We start from the raw sequence: 22,293 nt of genomic DNA on the forward strand, positions 1-22,293 counted from the left end.
ACATGGGGATACATGCAAATGATAGTTTGAGTATGGTCTTTAATAACATAAAATAGACAAAACTATTCCACAAATAAACATGGCAGACCAGTCTATAGTTTATTATCACATCTTCACACAAATATAGAGATGCATGCTAGGAAATAGAGTTATATACTACAGCGATTAACTCATAACTTGATAGATGTTCTAAATGTTAAAATATACACACAAAAAAAACTTACTTCCTCATTTGTCTACAGTCAGACAGTTTGTACATAAAAGATGAGTTGTACCTAGATATTGATTACTTGCTTACAGGAAATGTAGAAACAGACTTCAGTTGAGGGCACCAGGTTTCCCAATGAACCCCCCAAAAAATGATTGCAAAGAATTGCATATTATATCACTAACATTATTTGAAATGATCAACACACGGACTTCCCATCGCTGGCTCTTCCTGGCTGTACCTGGTAGTCGTCCCTGTGGTATTGAGTGATTTACATACTGTGTTGTATTGGGGTGACTGCCAGCCAGTCCAATTTATCCCCACTCACCAGATCCAGAGTAAAATGTACTCCATTCCTTCAGAGAGCTACAGATCTGCCCATTTATTCATCCTCTTTATTTTCTCTCTCTCCCTTCTCTCTCTCTACGGTGCAGTCTTGTTCTCCACTTCCATGATGGAGATGAAGCGTGGTCGGCGACGCACCCTCCTCTTGGTGTTGTGTTTGGGGTTCCGCTGGTACATGTCTACAGGAAGGTTCGAAAGTGGAGGACAAGTTGATGAGGAGAGGGGCAGAGGAAATGAGGGTAGGGTAGAGAAAGGAAGGGTACAATAAAAAAGAAGGAAGGGAGAGGTCAAAAGATGAATGACTCCTCGTCCTGGTCCCTGTACGTTTTTGATATAAAACATATTGATCAGGTTCATTTGTTACACAGCTATTTCAGTGCAAGCACATGTTGGGGGTGTAACAAGGGCTTTACCTTGAAAACTGAGGTAGTAGTTGCGGTGACCTTTCATAATGGTGACCTCAGCAGATCTATCTGCCAGGTACGCTTCTTCCAGCTCCCGGGACGAGAGGGATGTCGTACGCTGTTTATCGTCCTGACCGCAACACCAGCACATATTTTAGGATTCAATCCGAGGCGTTTTATAGAGCAGCACACTGGACTGCCGACAATGCGCCCTTTAATGGTAATTTCCCCGACATTCGTGGAGATAGCATTCACGGTAAACGCTGTGCATGTCGGCTCATGCTAAATTAAAACTCGAGAGTAATGTGCTGCTCTATAGAGCACCTTGCATTGAATCTTGGCCTTTATCAATAATGAATGCTCTTAAACCATAACAGCACCAATACAACTTAACATCACTGAATCCTCACAACCATATCTCAACCACAAAACAACCACCACAGAACTCAATGCCTCCCCTTCTCCCTCCAGACTCACGGGTCTTCCAAACTCAATCCAGTTCTCGTGGTCGCCCTTGTAGTACCACAACCACTCAGTGGTCAGGATGTAGTGAGCCGGCTTTGTTACCGAGGACACCGTGGACAGGCGCCGCACGGGGTCTGACTCCTGTGTCATCGTTAGGAAGTCTACTGGCCGAGAGCCCGGACTGAAAGAGAGAGAGACATTCATGGATTGTTTTAATTTTACAGTCAGACTTACGGTATGTTGCCTGTAAAAAAAATCTGCTAATGTTTATTAGAACCCAGTTCATACCATTCTATTTTTACCACACTCTTGCTTGGATAAGCCTTTTATATCTCGCGTGCACATGCCAGCAAGGTAAGGAGAGAGAGTGCATGTGGGCCGATATGGGGGGACGTCAGTGGTGGTCGATGTCGTTTAAGATGAGGGAGGATGTTTTTTACTTCATGAGCAGGGCTTTTATTTCTATTACAGCATATTGGATGACTGTCATTCATATTCCATTCACCCAGCTAAATGGAACATCGATAGGTTTAGGATACTACTAGTGCTTAGCGATTAGTGCTTTTTGTGGTAAGTTCGGTTTCGGTTCAATAATTTAAAAAATAATCACAGTTTTCGATTTCGCATGCTTATGTCTATAACGTGAGCTGCTCAGTATGTGTAAATGATCCTTGTTCCTGCAGCTTTTTAGAAAGATATAACGTTATCAATGGAGAACTGCAAAAGTGTTGCTACTGCTCTCGAAAACAGTGCCCTGAATGTATTTTATTTTTATTTCACCTTTATTTAACCAGGTAGGCTAGTTGAGAACAAGTTCTCATTTACAACTGTGTCTGGCCAAGATAAAGCAAAGCAGTGCGACACAAACACCACCACAGAGTCACAAAAAAACCATACAATCAATAACACAATAGAGAAAAAGTCTATATACAGTGTGTGCAAATGAGGTAAGATAAGGGAGGTAGGCAATAAATAGGCCATAGTGGCAAATTAATGACAATTTAGCAATTAAACACTGGAGTGCTAGATGTGCAAAAGATGAATGTGCAAGTAGAGATACTGGGGTGCAAAGGAGCAAAAAAAAACACAAAAAAAACAACAGGATGAGGTAGTTGGATGGGCTATTTACAGATGGGCTATGTACAGGTGCCGTGATCTGTGAGCTGCTCTGACAGCTGGTACTTAAAGTTAGTGAGGTAGATATGAGTCTCCAGCTTCAGTGTTTTTTGCAATTTGTTCCATTTGGCAGCAGAGAACTGGAAGGAAAGGCGGACAAAGAAGGACTTGGTTTGGGAGTGACCAGTGACCAGTACCCACCCTGGAGCGCGTGCTTCGGGTGGGTACTGCTATGGTGACCAGTGAGCTGAGATAAAGGTGGGGCTTTACCTAGCAAAGACTTATAGATGACCTGGAGCCAGTGGGTTTGGCGACGAATATGAAGCGAGGGCCAGTCAACGAGAGCATACAAGTTAACCAATTTAGCAGGCGCTATCGACAAAGATCAGAGGGAAAAGTTGTGACGGACGACTTTCTGCACACGGTCAGTGTGAACTGGAGTGACTTGACACAACGGGAGCCAAACAAGTTGTAACGGAGTAAAAAGGGGTTCCAGTCTGCCGTGAAGCGTTGATCCATGTATACGGGTAAGAATCTAGCTTCATTTTGAGATATTATACTGTACATTTCAAATTCTGTCAGAAAGTTGTTTTCATTGCAAGTTAAAGAGTACTGTTAGCTAGCTAGGGAACAGTAGCTTGCTGGCTCGCTAGCTAGCTAATGTTACAAGTATGATCTGTGTAGTAATATTACTAGTATCTCAGAAAACCATTTGCATTGCTAGTTGTAGCCTAATGTTAGCTAGCTAACATTGAACCTAGTTGGTAAGCTTTAGCTACATGCAGGTTCATACTACAGCATTTCATGCATGGTGGCTAGCTATGACAATCAGTTTGTACTGCTAGCGGTATGGGTTGAGATTATGGTTCATTTGTTGCTACATGTCTAAACAAAAGGACTCCACTTTGCCAGATTACATGACCCAGCAAGTTAGCCAGGTGTGTCTGGGAGTGATTACGACCATCTATTTATTGTATTCCATGAACATGTCTAGACAATAGTGACCAATCCAATTAGGCAGACGTGGCTGGCAGGTGGTTATAGCATTTGTTTCACATGACCCATCAATTTAGACAAGTGTGTCTGTCTGGGTAAGCATCATCTAATAATTATAAAAAATGTATACATTATTTTTGATAACCATTTCACTGTACCGTTTACACCTTCTATATCCTGTGCCCGTGACAAATATACTTTGATTTTATTTGATATAGTGTGTGTTTTGCCAGAGACGGTAATGTGAAGAACAACATGACCTGCACCAAAGTCAGATTAGGATATAGGCCAAGGACTAAATAAAGTGTGTTTCACCTGGAGTTTTTCTTTATTGTAGGCCACTACTTTCACCACTTCTAGTCTTCATCTTTGGTTGTTTACTACACTGCTTCCTCACCCTGTTCAGCACATGGCCTCACATGTGAATCATTAAAAAGAGATGGGTGAGGCTATGGCTTAAGAGGGTGTGAACAATAGACAAAGAAAAAGGTGTACCAAAACATTCCAGGGACATTTTCTCAAAAGTGAGGTTACAAGTTTATCAACTTTCGAAACAGAAGTACTTTCCCCATTGTTCCTCCACTGCATTGTACGATTTACCATTTTGTGGCTCTGAGTCTCTACTTTTATCCAATGTAAAAAAAAATATTTAAAAAAACGCCATTTTAAATTTTGCTACATAAGACCGAATCGAGGTTGTCGGTCACATTTTTGTTCAGTGTATTTTATAGTAGGGGACGAACGTATAAAATACAAAGAATATTTTTCCCACACAACTTGCGTCATGGCAAAGTGTGGAACCGCTGTCATATAAAAAGTTTTATTTTGAAACAGAGCCCAAGGTAAACCCATGCTTTTTAAATGTATTTGTTTAAATCCACGTTTCATCACTTTCCTACCCTCACTCCGCTTTGTTAGGGAGCAGGCGTAGGGTCTTAGATTGAGAGAATCTTTATCATGAAACCGACTGAAAAAAGTAGCAATCTATATTTGAAAAAGCATGTCTCGTGTTCATATTTCACAACTTCTGCAGGCTTTTGGAGTTAGGCCTATATTTGATTAAGGCTACATTATTGCATGCTAAATGTTTCTATCAGTGATAGATGAGCGAACAAATAGATGAGCTATACCACCTCTACTTATTTTCCCAGACAGAGAATTAACCAAATACATCCTACAGAAAGAAAGAAAATCACATTGATTAAGACAAGTCCCAATCTTTTGGTCAGATAGGACTAGGCTACTAAACGACTGCAATTGAAGAGCAAAATAATCCACATAACATTCTGCCAAAATGCTCTGATCAGTGTCAATACATGAGCCAACTAGACAAGACGATCATGAGCATCACTCACCTCAACTTCGCTAACATTTCCACAGCCTAATCGTAGCCTAACAAACATCCAAATGGAGATTCAGTGAAAATAACACTCTGACATTGATTGAATTATCAAGAGGCCCCACTCTTGTCTCAAAGCAGCGCAAAACGGTGCTAAAATAGTTGATCACACACAGGTAAGGCTACAATTCAAATGTATTATAACAATGATGACTTCCGGAGTTTCAGTAAGCAACAATTTGATGCCTTCAATTGAGTTAGCCTACTTTATTCCAATATGTGCATCATTCAGTGATATTTATTCCCAAAGTAATTATTTATGAATATTTCCAGGTGTGGTTAAGAAAACAGTTAATGTGCTGGGCATGGTGAAGAGATGGGTGAAGTGACATTCCTCGCAAAGTTTGGAACAGCTAGGAGGAGAGTAGTAAGGGCGCTGCCGAGCTACCATCAAGAGCTTAAAGAAAAACTCCCAAAAACTATCTTTTGGTATTTGTTTCATTAGTCAATTGTTGATGTAGTCCCAAATTGTTTTGCATGTCAGCAATCAAATTAAGATATAGGACTTTCAAAATAAAAAAATACAGGTGTTTTGGGTGGAATTTCCTTTTAAGAGCATAGTGCATTACGGCGACATTTCATACTAAGCCGTAGGCAGAATTTTACCGCAATCACGACTAGGTTGGTTCGCGGAAATAAAAGTTAGCAGGATGCTAAAGTTGGAGGGAAAATGTCTTGGTTTGAAAGGTGCGGAAGAGTCCACTTTCAACTTTAGTGGGCAGTGGTGAACCCTGACCTGTGTGTGTTCCGGGGGTCACAGAAGGCTCTCTCGATGTCCTCAGTGTGATGCAGGCGTATCCAGCCGTTCCCATCAAACACCTCCCACTTATAGGGCAAGTTAAAATGCACACGGATACACTGGTCTGGGCACACAAACACATTACACAAACAAGCATGAAAGAACCACAACCAAACATACCAAAAGCATAGAAAATATACCAAAAGGGGAGCACCAAGTCTAGGTCCAAAAGGCTCCTTAACAGTTTCTACACCGAAGCTATAAGACTGTGAACAATTAATCAAACGGCCACCCAGACTATTTACATTGAACCCCCCTTTGTTTTTACACTGCTGCTACTCACTGTTAATTATCTATGCAGTCACTTTATCCCTCCCTACAGTACAAGTCAAATGTTTGGACACACCTACTCATTCAAGGGTTCTTCTTTCTTTATTTTTTTTTACTATTTTCTACATTGTAGAATAATAATGAAGACATCAAAACTAGGAAATAACACATATGGAATCATGTAGTAACCAAGTGTTAAACAAATCAAAATATATTTTAGATTGTTCAAAGTAGCCACCCTTTGCACACTCTTGGCATTCTCTCAACCAGCTTCATGATGAATGCTTTTCCAACAGTCTTGAAGGAGTTCCCACATATGCTGAGCACTTGTTGGCTGCTTTTCCTTCACTCTTCGGTCCAACTCATCCCAAACCATCTCAATTGGGTTGAGGTTGGGTGATTGTGGAGGCCAGGTCATCTGATGCAGCACTCCATCACTCTCCTTCTTGGTCAAATTGCCTTTACACAGCCTGGAGGTGTTATTGAGTCATTGTCCTGTTGAAAAACAAATTATAGTCCCCCTAAGTGCGAACCAGATGGGATAGCGTATCGCTGCAGAACGATGTGGTAGCCATGCTGGTTAAGTGCGTAAATAATTCAGCAACAGTGTCACCAGCAAAGCACCCCCATACCATCACACCACCTGCTCTATGCTTCACGGTGGGAACCACACATGTGGAGATAATCCGTTCACCTACTCTGTCTCACAAAGACAAGGCAGCTGGAACTAAAAATCTGATTTGGACTCATCAGACCAAAGGACAGATTTCCACCGGTCTAATGTCCATTGCTCACGTTTCATGTCTCTTCTTAGTGTCCTTTAGTAGTGGTTTCTTTGTAGCAATTTGACCATGAAGGCCAGATTCACGCAGTCTCCTCTGAACAGTTGATGTTGAGTTATGACTGTTACTTGAACTCAGTGAAGCATTTATTTAGGCTGCAATCTGCGGTGCAGTTAACTCTACTGGACTTATCCTCTGCAGCAGAGTTAACTCTGGGTATTCCTTTCCTGTGGCAGTCCTCATGAGAGCCAGTTTCATCATAGCGCTTCATGGCATTTTCTGTTTCTCTTTGCATTTTTGAGCTGTTCTTGACATAATATGGACTTGGTCTTTAACCAAATAGGGCTATCTTCTGTATACCACCCCTACCTTATCACAACACATCTGATTGGCTCAAACACGTTAAGAAGAAAATAAATTCCACAAATTAACAAGGCACACCTGTTAATTGAAATGCATTCCAGGTGACTACCTCATGAAGCTGGTTGAGAGAATGCCAAGAGTGTGCAAAACTGTCATCAAGACAAAGGGTGGCTACTTTGAAGAATCTCAAATATAAAAATATATTTTGATTCCTTTAACACTTTTTTGATGACAACATGATTCCATGTGTTATTTCATAGTTTCATAGCCTGGGGAGGGAGGGGGTAGCCTGTTGTATGGCGCATGTGACAAATACAATTTGAACAGGCAAAAATAAATAAATATTTCACATCAAGGAGAAGAGAGCTCACCCTGGAATCTACAGTTCTTGCGTATGAAATGCAGACAAATCTCCTTCCTGTCCTCTTTCTTGACCACAGGACTGGAGACCAGCTCACCTACACGCTCTGAAACACACATATACAGAGGGATTATGCACATATACTGCAGATCAAGCCAAAAGAACACACACACACTCCAGGTGAGGGATTTACGTACCTTTAGCAGTGTAGGGTGTAGTGGGTGTGTTGAGGCGGTGGAGGTTCTGGTAGACGAAGGGAAGGTCGTTGATGATGTCACCGCTAAGGCCCCTCTCCTCCAGCATGCGGCGGCCATGCTGGTCGATGACATGCTGCCTCTTGCACTTGGGCCCGAACATGCAGTCGTCATGCACAAAGTGCATGCACATGTGCACCTTGGTGCAGCTGTCCCTGAAGGTACATGCGCCGTGGGGCCCGGAGCCCTTGTTGTAGTGAGAGCACACCTGACGTCAGGAACACACAGCAACAACGTCAGAGACAATCATCGTGGAAATGCAGTCACACATAGCCAACCAGAGTCAAGCAGTTGCCTTTAGAAGGCTTACATGGTCACCGGCCAAAAAATGATCTAACCTCACACACCAAGAAGTTCTACTTTACCTCTCTGGGTAACGAATACTTCCTGGGGACAAACCCACATCAACAGCGTAAGTTTTTATATTTCCATTTTTTTTTATTCTTTAAAAAAAATATAACATTCTTTGTTTGCTCTTTTTTTTGTTCATTTTTTTTTTTTTTTTTTTTTTTTTTTTACACACAAGAAGTCCCACAGGTTCAAGGTGGCTTGTCTTCATCTCAGATCACTCTTCACCCACACTGGGCTTTAGGCTGGACGTGATGGTATTCGTAGTGTTTTTTTCTTTTGTCTTTTCAACCTTTTCATCGATTTACTTGTGATATTTTTTTAGACTGGATGAGCCAACATCACTCTCGGAAAACTGAACGCGCGTTTTTTCCTTTTCTTTTTGAGAAACTTGTTTGTCTCCGTATAGTTGTCCAATCAGATTACGGGTGCATCTTGTTCGGAGCGGTATCGTCCAATCAGTGTGCAGGATTCACTTCTCACTGGCACTGAACCTGCCTATAGACTTGTCCAGAATTCCCTTCTCTGGAATGCCAGGATGTAAGCTACTCCTGTCCTTCCCTCTTTGGGGAGATAGAATGAGAGAGATAAAAAGAGTGAGAGAGAAAAATAGAGGTCTACGCCTTCTACCCATGAGCTCGTACACAAAGAGCACTCAGAACACTGCTACACTCCCTGAGGGCAGAAACCTGTAATGCAGAAACGTCCCACATTTTACTTAAAGGAGCAAGACAAATTCACACACAAAGAGAGCATGAGTCACAGCATTGCCTTTCTACTGTATTCATCTAAGGGAGAAAGGGTATATGAAAGTCTACAAGGGCTTAGGGAGAGGTGCTAGGGATTGGAACTGGGCTCATTTCTTAATGGAGACCGCCAGGCCCTGGTAAGGCTCCATCCAGGTGTGTAGTGGGGCTCTAGTCTGTAGTGGAGCGGCCTGTGCTTTATTTTGTGTGCGTGTGTTTCTGTGAAGCATTTATTTGGGCTGCAATCTGTTGGTGTATGTGTGTATGTGTTACCTCCGGCAGCAGGGTGGGATCATTCTGCAGCAGTAACAGGAACAGGTCATCCTCGTGCAGCTCATGCAGAGTGCACTCCCTCAGGAGCGTGTAGTTATGCTCTGAACGCACATCATGGGAGAACTTACACTGCTTCCTACAGAGAGAGAACAGCACACACACACAGACCGGAGTAGAGTAGGTAAACAGACAGGAGTGTACCATAAAGACATCAAGCATCATTTTGTTTTTGTGTAGGCTACTGAAAACTCATGATCATGATATGCCTTGTTCCAAATCAAGGAATCTAAGCAAATAGGTAATTCTGCATCAAATGGCAATATGTTGTATTTATAATATACCTGATGATATTAATAAATGTGCTAACACAAGTTGTACATACATTAGTGGACTAGACTAGAGGATGCAGGTGTTATTTCTCCAGATTGATCAATACAGAATAAAAGGGGGCGTGATGGCTATCTCATATATTCTATATGCTGCTGCTAGCTAGCCACTCCCCTCTTCAAACCTCGCAAAAACTACTCACCACGGTCGAGGTTTCTCTTACCTGCCTTTCCCAAATCTACAGTTTCCATAAACAAAATATTTGCAAAGGTGAAGCTCCTGGCAATCTCTGCAATCTTGTTTTGTGTAATTTTTACACAGTCGCAGCGACGTTTTGGCGACAATCACACAGTCAGTTCCCCATTCGTCCGTCCTCTCTCGGTTCCGCACCGCAACAAACCGAGAACACTTCTTCACGATGTACCAAAAGTCGTCCTCAGTTATTTCAATACGCTGGAATACTTTCCTGTGCAATTGCTGGAGGGCCAGGGAACCCTTGTTGCTGCATAATATACTGGTGGCATGATGAATTACTCTGGAGTAGCTGGACATTGTTGGTGCCTCTCTCATTTGCGGATGAGAAGGCGGAAGCAGAAAACCAGCAACAGATTGTCAGTGCTAGTAGTTCTACTTTTCTCCACGCAGGGGCGATCGAGTTCAATTCAGAGCATCACAGAAATGCAATGGCGATTGTCGCCCCGTTGTGGATAAAAGTGGAGTGTTCCGATTTTCAAGCATTCTATTTTCAATAATATGTTACCAATATGGCACACAATCAGTTTTAGCCCCTATATTATACTATTGATAAACACTATTGGTCGTTGTGGTGTACTTTTCCCCTCTCTCTCTGGGTATGTGGTCTCTGATTACTTCATCCATCTGTGACTGATTAACAGCGTGAGATGAACAAGTGGTCAGTGCTATCCAGTACCCTTAACAATAACCCTTACCTTCTTCTTGCATGTGTGGCAAAAATGTGCTGTGTAAGGTTTTAGCAGATTACATTTTTTTTTCTAGACTATTGAAATCAGTCAATAATGGTTCATGTCAAATGCTGCTAACACTCACCCCAGCAAATCTGAAGGGTGTTCAAGGATGTTTTAACAGCCAAATTGTGTTACATTGAGTGTTTGTTTGCATGTTTTGTACGATAAATCCAGGTGTTTAAAAAAATCTAAAACATTCTTACATCATACAAAACAGAACGCAGGTATTAACGAGAAAATACATGGTAAATCCAGGTGGTGTTTCGTTCCTATGGCATAGGGATGACATGACACTCCCTACAACTTGGTAAGTACTTAAATATTAACACAGCTCTATCCAACGAAAATAATGGAATTAAACTATTTATTTTCATATTTCCATTCAAGTGTGTTTCTGTATCTACTTGTAGTTTTGAACCACTCCAAGCCAGAAGAGGGCGCTACAGGTTCAGATTGCAACTCTTCCCACGGTCCCGCCAGTCACTTCTGATTTGCTGTAGTATTGTGATGTGAAACCAAGATGGCGTCTACGGAAAGCTAGTTACATTTGTAGACAAATGTATATTTGACGCATAATGTATTTCATTTTAGTTTGTTCTATGCCAGTACTAAATGAACAATACATTCTGACAGATTGGGCCGAGAGTGGTGTTGCTAAAAAAAAATGGATGGCTAGCTAGCATGATAGCAGTAGCATCTAGCTAGTACGCGACCAGTTTAGTACGGCAATAACTTGTGTATCGAATAGTTAACTCGCTGTATTAGCTCTCCTAAAAGCATGACCGAGGCTCCACGTGAGGACGAACTGCGGCCTGTGCCACGTGAGCGGGCGATTCTGGAGAGTTTCTTCACGCAGCTCGGAATGTTCTCGTTCGACCGGGCTAAGGACTATGTGGAGAAAGAGAAGGACAGTAGCAAGAGCGCAGGGGCCATTTGGGCCGCTCTCCTCGCCGCCTTCGCACACCTTTCCGCAGCGGAGAAGGCCTATCACAACATGACGTTCCTGGGACAAAAGCTGGGTAAAAAAGTACCCCATGTAAACACCCACGGACAGAACATTTATTTTTTGTTTCACTGCAAAACTCATTGGTGTGGCAAAATGACACCCCTCAGTGCAATTACTGTAACCTATTACAAGGGTGGGAATAATGTGTGGGACTTTCGTAAATAACAAGGTTGTCAACAAACAACGCATACGAAGTTGTATAGCGGCAGAATAAGATACCAGGTTCCCTACTATAGTGGGCTATTTTACATTTTTCACTCACCACGTTTATTCCGTGAAATGTCTGTCCTCACTCTGGTAGCCTATGGACAAACATTTTTATTTATTTATAACAAATCAATACATAAAGCACATGAGGGAACACAAGCATACATAGATTACAAACAATGGACAATCGAGCTAGGGGGTACAATATCACATTACAATTACACAAGGACCTTAAGGGACATGCATAGAATTGTAAGTATAACAGCTTTTTTGTTAGTAGAGCATTTAACCGTCTTAAAATACAGTTCAATTTCTTTTTGTAGGGTATGGGGCGGCAGCGTAGCCTAGTGGTTAGAGCGTTGGACTAGTAACTGGAAGGTTGCGAGTTCAAACCCCCGAGCTGACAAGGTACAAATCTGTCGTTCTGCCCCTGAACAGGCAGTTAACCCACTGTTCCCAGGCCGTCATTGAAAATAAGAATATGTTCTTAACTGACTTGCCTGGTTAAATAAAGGTAAAATTAAATTAAAAAAATGAAAATGTGGTTTTCTGTTTGTAAATTTACATTTGTGTATGTGAAATTTGGCCAAAAGAATAATGAAATGAATTACATGAAAATGATTCAGCTTATTTCTATTGTATGTAAAGAATCCAAACAGTACATCTCTCCACAATAGTGTAAAATCTTCATAAATGTGTTCAATTATAAACGTACTGATGTCTTGCCACAGTTTTCTTACATGCACACAATGCCAAAAAAGATGCACAACTGTTTCTGGGTGGTCATTACAAAAGGAGCAATTTGAGTTGATGTTTTCCTTAAACTTCTTCTTATAGTGGTTGGCAGGATAATATTTATGAATAATTTTAAAGGAAACTTCCTTAATTTTGTCAAAAAGTAGGTATGTGTGTGGCAACATCCAAACTTTTTCCCAACAGATATTATCAATAAATCCATTCCAATAAGGCATGACATAAGGTACAACATCCTGCTGAAACAAGGATCGTAATCGCTCTGTTGTTGAATGGACCAAAAGAGAAACAAATCTTTCCTACTGATGAGTCAACAGCAGGTAGGCTCTGAGGGTCAGGTCTTGACATGTTCCTGAATAACATAGCAACACCTGAGGGAATGGCATCTAAAACAATTGCAAAATCTTTAGGTGTTACAGGGACCTTGTAAAGTGATAAGAATTCTTTATAACTGAGTAAAAGACCCTCTGCATTTACCAGTTGACTCACCAATAGGATATTATTTCGGAACCAATATTCTAAAAACAGAGGTATTTTTATACAATATATCCCGATTATTCCATATATAATATCTGTGTGGAGACAAATTGTGTTTTATAAATTAAGGACCATGAAAAGAGAAACTGCCGATGAAAAGCAGAAAGTTTCACTGGAACATTGTCAATATTATAATTGCAAAACAACATAAAGTTAAGGCCACCAAAAGTAGAGAATACATGATGAGGAATAAAATTCCAGATAGAAGTGGGTCTTCTTCGGGATTGTTTTATCCAATTGATCTTAAAAGTATTATTTAAAGTAGTAAAGTCCAGAAAATTCAGTCCACCATTCTCATAAGTGTTCATTACAACAGTTTTCCTAATGTAATGGGGTACGGTTGCTCCAAAGAAAATTGAAAAGCATCTGGTCTATCTCCTTGCTTATTTTACGGTCAAGATATAAAGATGGAGCACCATATGTTAGTCTAGAGATACCTTCAGCCTTGGTTAATTAGGACTCTACCTTTTAAAGATAAGTCCCTCTGTAGCCATTGATTTATTTTCTTCTGGGTTTTTTTAATAAGAGGGTTAAAATTTAGTAAGCCTCTAGACTTCTGATCCTTTGTAATGGTTATGCCTAAATACGTACGTTCTTTACAGGAATACCATAATATGAAGGTGTCACACAATCTTTGACAGCTGAGTTCACATTTTATTAATGTTAAGATATAGACCAGACACTTTGGAAAAGGATTGTAATCACATTGATCGATATGGGAATTTGGTTAGCGTCTTTCAGAAAAAGTGTGGTATCGTCAGCCAGCTGGCTTATAATAATTTCTTTACCAGCTATGGAAATACCTTGTACAGGACTATTATTTAAAGAATTTGCAAGAAGTTGGGTGATTAATAAAATCAGGTACGGAGAAATAGGACAACCTTGCCTAATTCCTTTCTTTAACTCAAATCTAGGTGAGGTGCCATATTTCAATTTGATAGAGCTGTTACCATTTGCATAGAGAGTCTTAATAGCCTTACAGAAAAAATCCCCAAAGCCAAGTCTCTCAAGGGAGTGGAAGAGAAAATGATGCTCTACTGTGTCAAATGTTTTTATAAAAATCTAAAAATAATATGAAGCTATCCTCAGTTATTAGGTCTGAGTAGTCAAGTACGTCTAATACTAGTCTGTCATTGTTAGAAATATGTCTGTTCCTCATGAAGCCAGACTGTTTCTCATCAATGATTGCATCCAGGACATCTTTAATTCTTTTTGCAAGTGAGGCTAAAATCTTATAGTCATTATTAAGAAGACAAATTGGACGCCAGTTATCGATGAGCAGCACTTCTTTTTTAGGTTTAGGTATCAGTGTTATTAACCCCTGACTCGTTGTAGGAGGGAGAACATTGTTTTTAATACTCTCTAAAAAATACTTCAAATAGGAAGGGTGCTACTTGTTCAGAAAATAATTTGTAAAATTCTGATGTAATTCCATCAACACCTGGTGATTTATTGTTCTTTAGATGTTTGACAGACTCTAATCTCTTCAACTTTGATTTGTTCATCACACTGTCTAGATTCTATATCACTGATAGAGTGAACATTATTCAGTGAGTTAAAAAACATATCTGTGGATTCCTGACAGTACGTAGAGCTATACAATTTTCTGTAAAAATTGCTACAGTATTTAGCGATTAATTTTGGTCATCTGTAATAACACCAATGTTTAACTTATGGATAGTGTTTTTTTTAGAGTAAAATATCTCAAGTCTAAAGAAATAGGATGAATTCTGTTCTCCCTCAATCCATTTTTTCCCTAGATCTAATAAAGGCTCCTTCTGCTTTTAATTTATATATATTATCCAGTTTATTTTGTAACTCAATTAGTTCCATCTTCTCCTCCCCCAAGAGGTCAGCTGGGGACCTCTGAGAAAGGGAAGTTATCTTAACGATCACCTTTTCCTCCTCAGCTCTTCTGGTCTTAGCAAGATTACTACCATATTTTCTAAGATATTTGGATATTTGGACACCTCAAATTTAAAGAGCTCCCAGTTCTTGCAATAAGATTTTTCTCCACAAGCCCTTTCCCAAAAGTGTGAGAGCAGATCTTTAACCTCAAATGTAACTATATCATTATTTAATAATGAGCTATTTAGCTTCCAGTAGGATGCTCTACCAAGGTTCGTATCAGGGGTAGATATTTTGATATCAATGTAAATAGCCCTATGGTCTGTGAGGGGAGTAGTACAAATATTTGTAGTAACACACTCACTATCAATACATTTGGATATAAGCCAAAAATCTATTCTGGATTGTCTGGAGCCTGTTTTGTTACTCCAAGTGAATGATCTGTCAGCCGGAAACCTCTCTCTCCATATATCAGTAAGAATAAACTTTTCCGTAAAATGTATTAAACCCAAATTTTGATTGGTTGAACCTGCCTGGGGGCCATCTATCAGTTGAATTATCTATTGTAATGTTGAAGTCCCCTCCTATCAATAATAACGAATTGGGAAATTTAGATAACCAATGAAGTATATGTTTCTCTAGATTCAAGCAACTCATCATTCTCATGTTTGGTGTTGTACCCGTAGAAGTTTACAGTAATGAGTGTAATGTCATTGTAACTGATCACAAGACAAATAAAGTGACCAAAGGGGTCACATTCCGAGTAGAATATTACCACCAAAGGTATTTTTCATTGTAGTGACACCAGCAGAGCGTTCAGATCCATGGGAGAGCCAAATATCGTTGCCCCACTGTGACCTCCAGAAGTTGGCATCAGCCAAAATTGAGTGAGACTCTTGAAAAAAGCAAAAATCTGTTCGAAATTGTTTAGCAAATAAAAATAAAGCCTTGCGCTTCACACTGTTTCGTAACCCCCTAGCATTAAGAGATAATATAGACAAAGACAGAACAACAAAGATTATATAAAAGTATAAACTGTAGTAGGATGAGTCAAAGACGTAGGAGCAGTGAACGTAAACGATAAGGAACCGAGATCTGCACCGTTTAAGTCAATTTAAAGTGAAAATAGCTGATTCCATAACCTTTGAGCTAGATGTTATCTGGCTTTGAAATTCAACTCAACTGGAAATTATGTTCAAGACCAAACCAAGGGTTCTTGTAGTAAGAGAGACTAAAAACCCTCTTTAGTGTAATCAGGAACTATTCTGAGAAATCATACAAATAATAATTTAAATAAAAGGGTACCTACTATTTTAAGTACATATGAAAACTGATCATAAAATAATTGAATAACAAAATGTTTTACATATAAACGTTCCTAAGACCTTTTTTGGAAATAAGTATTAATAACTAAATAGAACAATAACCGTGTAAAGTCAGAGCAGACCTGTATGCCATTTAAAACAGTATCTTAGTTACTGTATACATAAAACATAAATTCAGCTTTCAATCTTCTTCGTAAGTTTATAAACAAAATAGGTCTTCTGGTCATACAAGAACAAACTAATACATTTAAATACCTGAGTATTCCTTTAAAATAGTCACCTGATACTTGTTAGGTAAACAACATAAGGAAAATGAGAATACCATGGCTGAAACCATCAACCTGTTCCTTCTGGTGAGATTTTAGGGAGGAATATGGATTTCTGAACCGTTGATGAAACCTCGTCCTCCGATGAAGTAAGCAGCCTTCCCCTCACTTCGTGCTATCTTGATCGTTGGCCACAACTTGTTCCTTCTTTTTATGTCTTCCGGGCTGAGATGCTTGGCGAAACGCATACCATGGCTATGAAGGAAGGCGTTCTTCCTAGCAGCTTTCCAGACAGCATCCCTGTAGAATCTGGTAGTGAATAGGATGATGATACCCCTGGGTCTTGAATCGTTTTGCTGTTGCTTCTTGCCGAGGCGATGCACAACGTCGATGGTATCACCAACTTTGTTCTTCTCTGCAGGCATAACTTCTTGGCAGATACAGATAGCCTCTCCTCGCACATCTTCATTCTCCACCTCTGGCAAGCCGTAGAGTCTCAGGTTCCATTTTCTTGTGTATTGTTCCAGATCAGTGAGACGTCTATGGTAGACATTATTCTTTTCCACCCTTTCCACATTTTTTTCAACTTTTGCCACTCTCGTTTTCACATCCTTAATTTCACCACATGCAAACTCCAGTCTTTTTCAAGCCTTCGATAACCATGGTGTTCGCGCCTACCATTTTCTCAATGGCGTCACACCTGGAGTTGATGAGTAAGGAGAGGGTAGCCACGATGTCAGAGTTCATGTTGGGTTTTTTTGGAGCGTGGAGGTTTGCACGGTGTAACCGGTAAAAAGTTTGGTACGGAGCTCGGTAAAAAAGTGTCTGATCAAGCAGCCATCTTGCCACTCCCCTTTGGACAAACATTAAGAATACGCTACGTGGTGAGTTGATGCCTATTCCGTCAACTAGTTGAATTGATGACGCAACTTTGTATGTGTTGTTTGTTGGCAACCTTGTACTTTACAAAGTTTTTGGAACAGATTCCTGTTGGAATGTCCCACAAAATTATACCCACCCTATCACAAGTGGGACTAGTATCACCACGGTGTTATTATCCAGGCGAGAAAGTCACGTTCTATAATAGAACGTTGAAGTGTAGGTTTCTAACAGCAGGTGGCAATACAAGCCCACATTTGTATGACTTGTGTATTCAGCAGCTAATATCACGTCGATATTATGGGGGTAGGAGGAAAAACGTACAACTGGATCAAGGATTTCCTGTTTGGAAGGTCTATCCAGGTGAGGGTGGGGAATTGGATGGATAACGGTACACAGCAGGGGAGCGTGATTAGACCTCTGTTCTCAATTATGGTCAATGATGTTTACTCTCAGGTATGGCCGGATATTGGGAGGTTGTTATTGTCAGATGATGGGGAAGAAATGTGCCATACATAGCCAGCAAGCTACAGGAAGCAATAAGGTAGAGCGGTGGGCATTAATGTGATGATTCAGGTTCTCTGTAGAGAACTCACTTTACCAGGAGGAAGGTGGGAGATGTGGTATGTTTGAGGTCATATGAAAAAACACTTGTAGAGGATGGGGTCCTTCCGGTTCTTTGGGGTGTACTTTGACACGAGACTGACCTGGGCAGAACACATTGACAGCGTGGTGGGAAAGTAAGAAGGTGCTAAATGTGATGCGCTGTCTGACGGGGAAGGAGTGGGTTGCTGGGCGTTCCTCATTGAGGACTGTGTATGTTGCATTGATCCGATCTAATAGACTATGGCAGTGTAGAGTATGGTTCGGCAGCTTGGACCTCCTTGGAAAGGCTAGATGTCATACAGGGACAAGGACTCTATGTAGTGGGATGTTTCGGATGTCCCCAGTGACTGCGCTACAGGCGGAGATGGGGGATATGCCCCCAGTGGCTGCACTACAGGTGGAGATGGGGGATATGCCATTGCAGATTAGGAGACAGCAGCTGGCAATGAATTATTGGGTCAACCTACAGGGACATGTGGTGTCTCATCCTGCAAAAGGGATTTTACAGGCATGCTGGGAACATGAGCGAGGACAGAATATGAACTTTGGGTGGGTAATACCCAGGCAAGGCGGAGATGGGACTGTATGGAGGGGAGTTTAGCCCAACGTTAGCTATTCCTGTAAATCCACCATGGCTACTCCCGGCTCCAGTAGTTGATCAAGAAGTGTTGGAGAGACTATAGAAAGATATGAAGTGTGTTGATCCATCTGATTTGTTTAAGAGACGTCTGGATACTGTGTGTCGGGATTTTGTGGCCATTTACACAGATGGTTCGAAAGATCCAAGGACAGGATGCACTGGGTCAGCATTTGTAGTGCAGGAATGGGGGGAACGTATGTACAGATCATCTGGCTGTATATACGGAGGAGCTGATGGCCATAACGTTGGACTTGAAGTGTGTGGAGGAAGTCAATCATTTAGCTCACGTAGCAGACAAGACCTGCTTTGAGGTACTACAAACCCATGGCAGGATTAGACAGATGGTTATACAGATAATATCTACTTGTGTCCCAGCCCATGTGAGGTTGGAGGGGAACGAAGCAGTTGATGTACTGGCTAAACAAGCACTTAGTAGTAGGGATGTTTGATGTTGTAGTTTCAATGAGCACAGCAGAGGTAAAAAGGCCTGATATGGACAGTGATGGTGCAGCGATGGCAGGAGTAGTGGAATAGATACTAAGGGCAGGCATTTATTTCAAGTACAGAGGAATGTCAGGGGAGGGGAGGACAGCAGGAAGGGAGACTATTTTTATAAGATTAAAGGTGGGACACAGCCGGTTGAATAGGTCCTTAAATGTGATAGGAAAGCATCCAACAGGAAAGTGTGATTATTGCCAGGAAACAGACAGTTGAGCATGTATTGCTCCAGTCTGGGCAGAATCAGGGGTAAGAGAGAGGATGAGATCTAGTTTGAGGGAGAAGGGGATACAGGAAATTAGTTTAAACGCTCCAGTACAGTAGGTGGCGGCAATGCACCATAACGTTGGATGCCAACCTCAGATAAAACCCACCGAACAAAAAGACAGCAGATCGTGTCTCCCCCACTCTCTGAGGGGTCGGCTGAAAACGGATGTTTCCGGTTTTCACAGATACAGTATTTAACCTAACTTCCATTTCCCCTGAAAAACAAGTTGTTGGGATTCCGCTCTGGTGTGTTTTTACGTCAGCTACGTTAGGCTATAGCTCCCCAAACAACAATTTCCAACATGGACTGTTTTCTCTACGTTGCTCCAATATGTTAATCAGGATCATAACCCACTCTTGCAGGCGGCCAGTCGTTCTTCAGCCGCAAGGACTCCATCCGCACCATCTACACCTCCCTGTTCAACGCGCTGAGGAAGGTGGTGACCATGGGGCGCCACGCCCAGCCAGGCTCCCCTCCCTACCTGGAGGAGCTGCTGTCTCACCTGTCGGAGCAGCTGTGCTACTTCACCCAGGCCCGCATGGAGATGGCTGACCTGTACGAGAAGATGCATGCGCTGGGCAGCCAGAAGAACATCAACTCTGAGGAGCTGGTCGCCACCCTCGAGGCGGTGGTGCAGAAATACAGCTCCAGGTGTGTGGGGCGTGTCACGTGGCTCAGCTCAGCTGTGCGTGCAGGCTGTAATAGTGTGTGTGGCTGAGAAATTGCAGGAAAAAAAGAGACGGAAAGAGTATGTGGGGGAGGGGTGGGTGGTGGAGCATGACAGGGGAGGGAGGGGTGGGGAGCTTTCTGCTGAAATCAGCAGATATCAAATTTAGCTCAGCCGGAACCAAAGCAAGCCCAACACAGAAAAGCCCACTGTGCGGCTGAGGTGCAGTTCACACTGCAGCGAGTCACGATCTGGCACACACGGGTGGTTGTGCAGTCAGGGGTGAAGGTGACTCTCTCGCACAGCAGTCGACACAGCCATGGAACGTAATCAGCATTGAGACTACACAGGATATTAACTGCTAATCAGGGCCAGCACCTCCACACCCAGTCGCCACATCCTTAGCATCAGAGAACACCAGAAACATCCAATACTGTTCCACGGCCACAGTCCATCTCTTACAGTATATTAATCAGCATTAGTACCAATAAGGCTATTTATCATTAGGATAATTGGTCTTACTGAATAGTGAACACAATTGATTCGTAGTGCAGTGTGATCAGTTTTTAGACTGCCATCTGACACCACCAGCATTTCTCCCTTATATTAGAAATAGCTTGCTCTCCAATGACCCCCTCCATCTCCTCCCCCCTTCCCTCCCAGATTCCACCACCCCATCCTGGGCCGCTTGGAGGGGGGCTTCCAGACAGAGGTGGATGTGGTTACACAGCTCCTGCGCTGCCAGGCCCAGGTGTCAGAGTGGCACTTCCTGCCCGCCCTGCTCAGCCTGCATGGGGCTAGCTCTAAGCTGACCGCCTGGGGACAGCTCTTCCAGCGCCAGAGGGAGACCCGCAAGCACCTGTTCGGAGGCCAGTCCCAAAAAGCTGTTGCTGCCGCCCCACCTGTACGTGTGGCTGCAGGGCTTCCAGGGGGCGCTCCTTGCTAAATTCAGCTTCTACTTCCATGAGGCGCTGAGCCGCCAGACGGTGTCCGCAGACATGAAGGCCCTGACGGCACGCACGGCGCCTGATTACCACGGCAAGATCTGTTCGTTTATCCGCAAACACGATGCCAACAACGTGTCGCTGGTGTTCGACAATCGCGGCTTGGACAGCTTCCAGGGCCACGGTTACCACCACCCGCACTCGTACCGCGAGGCGCCCAAGGGGGTGGAGCAGTTCCCCGCCGTGGTGTCCCTTCCCGGGGGTGAGCGGCCGCTCACGCACTGGCCCAACGTCATCATGATGATGGGCGACTTCGAGGCGGAGCTCAACACACCGGACAAGGTGGTACACTTCTATGACGACAAAGTCCAGAGCACTTACTATCTGACCCGACCGGAATCACACTTCACCCTGGTGGTCATCTTCGACGGTAGGAAGTCCGAGAAGGACTCGCACATCACCACCTTCCTGCAGGAGATTTCTGGCTCACTGAGGAACTCCAAACCATTCAGCACCCTCAAACCTGGCTCCAAGGGCTGAGAGAGATGCCCTACTTCATATACATCATAAACTGACTGTGTCCCCATAAGGGGTAGATGGGTGTGTGCGTGTAACTTTATAACAGAGAGAGCAGGCATTGTTCCATAGACAGGATGACTAATCATTAGGAAAGCTTCCAGTGACATTGTTGCAACATTCTGATTGGTTTTAGCTTCTTAATATGGGCGGCCAGGACCTTTTGCTTTACTACTTGAAATATAATTAGAACCTCAACATTGGCTTGTTTTAATTCAGAGAATGGTTTCAACCCGTGGTCCAACTGCTTGTTCTGTTGAGCATCATGATTGGAATCTTTTAGTTTGTTTTGTAAAATCAGTTCTAGACCAAAAGAGATGCGTCACTGACACAGTGTGGCCTTCTCACAGTGAACTGACTGAGACATTTAACCTGATTCTATTCCAATCACAGGGCCAGACAACTTCCTACCCGTCAGGGATATAATGGTGCAATGTACTGAAAAAGCCTTTGCTTAATTTGTATACTTTTGGTTAACATTGATGTTTGTTTACCGTCAACAGAAGTGCTTAATTTGTTTAGTTTTTTCCTGGTATGTCATCCTCTATTTAGTTGTACTTATTTATCTGTTTAATTCCCAAATGACTGTAGGAAAAAAATGTGTGTGTAAGAGGTGATTTCACACTTTTCGGGAAGCTTCTTAAGACTGAGGGTTCAGACGGCCAACTGTAGCACAACTCCATCCCGGCCCCACACCCAGCAGGTGATAAACAAGACAATAATGAAGGATCGACTATGCAAAACGCACTTGTTAATTTCTTCCCTTTTTTTTATTTATAATATAAATACAACATCGATACTATGCATTTGGCTATAAGAGCTCGTCTTTAG

The 22,293-nt window shown here is 42.2% G+C and overlaps 2 protein-coding genes across 2 annotated transcripts; one reads left to right on the plus strand and one right to left on the minus strand.

Annotated features, from left to right (window-relative positions):
- Positions 1-21: 21 nt before the first annotated feature.
- Positions 22-10,094, minus strand: parp12b (poly (ADP-ribose) polymerase family, member 12b). Its single transcript, XM_035748665.2, has 8 exons — positions 9,680-10,094; positions 9,130-9,265; positions 7,706-7,970; positions 7,519-7,614; positions 5,670-5,796; positions 1,435-1,603; positions 967-1,087; positions 22-732 (listed from the first exon to the last, which is right to left on the minus strand). The coding sequence occupies exons 1-8, from the start codon at positions 10,024-10,026 to the stop codon at positions 632-634; spliced, it is 1,362 nt and encodes a 453-aa protein (XP_035604558.1). The 5' UTR covers positions 10,027-10,094; the 3' UTR covers positions 22-631.
- A 134-nt stretch (positions 10,095-10,228) lies between these two features.
- On the plus strand, positions 10,229-22,266 carry LOC118366185 (KICSTOR subunit 2-like). The gene is given in 6 exon segments (XM_052491824.1): positions 10,229-10,369; positions 10,660-10,749; positions 10,853-11,461; positions 19,638-19,926; positions 20,606-20,834; positions 20,836-22,266. Coding segments are annotated over 4 exon segments (1,350 nt in total). The 5' UTR covers positions 10,229-10,369; positions 10,660-10,749; positions 10,853-11,220; the 3' UTR covers positions 21,427-22,266.
- The last annotated feature ends 27 nt before the right edge of the window (positions 22,267-22,293 follow it).

Source organism: Oncorhynchus keta, chromosome 33 (genome assembly GCF_023373465.1).
Source record: "Oncorhynchus keta strain PuntledgeMale-10-30-2019 chromosome 33, Oket_V2, whole genome shotgun sequence".
Lineage (NCBI taxonomy): Eukaryota > Metazoa > Chordata > Actinopteri > Salmoniformes > Salmonidae > Oncorhynchus > Oncorhynchus keta.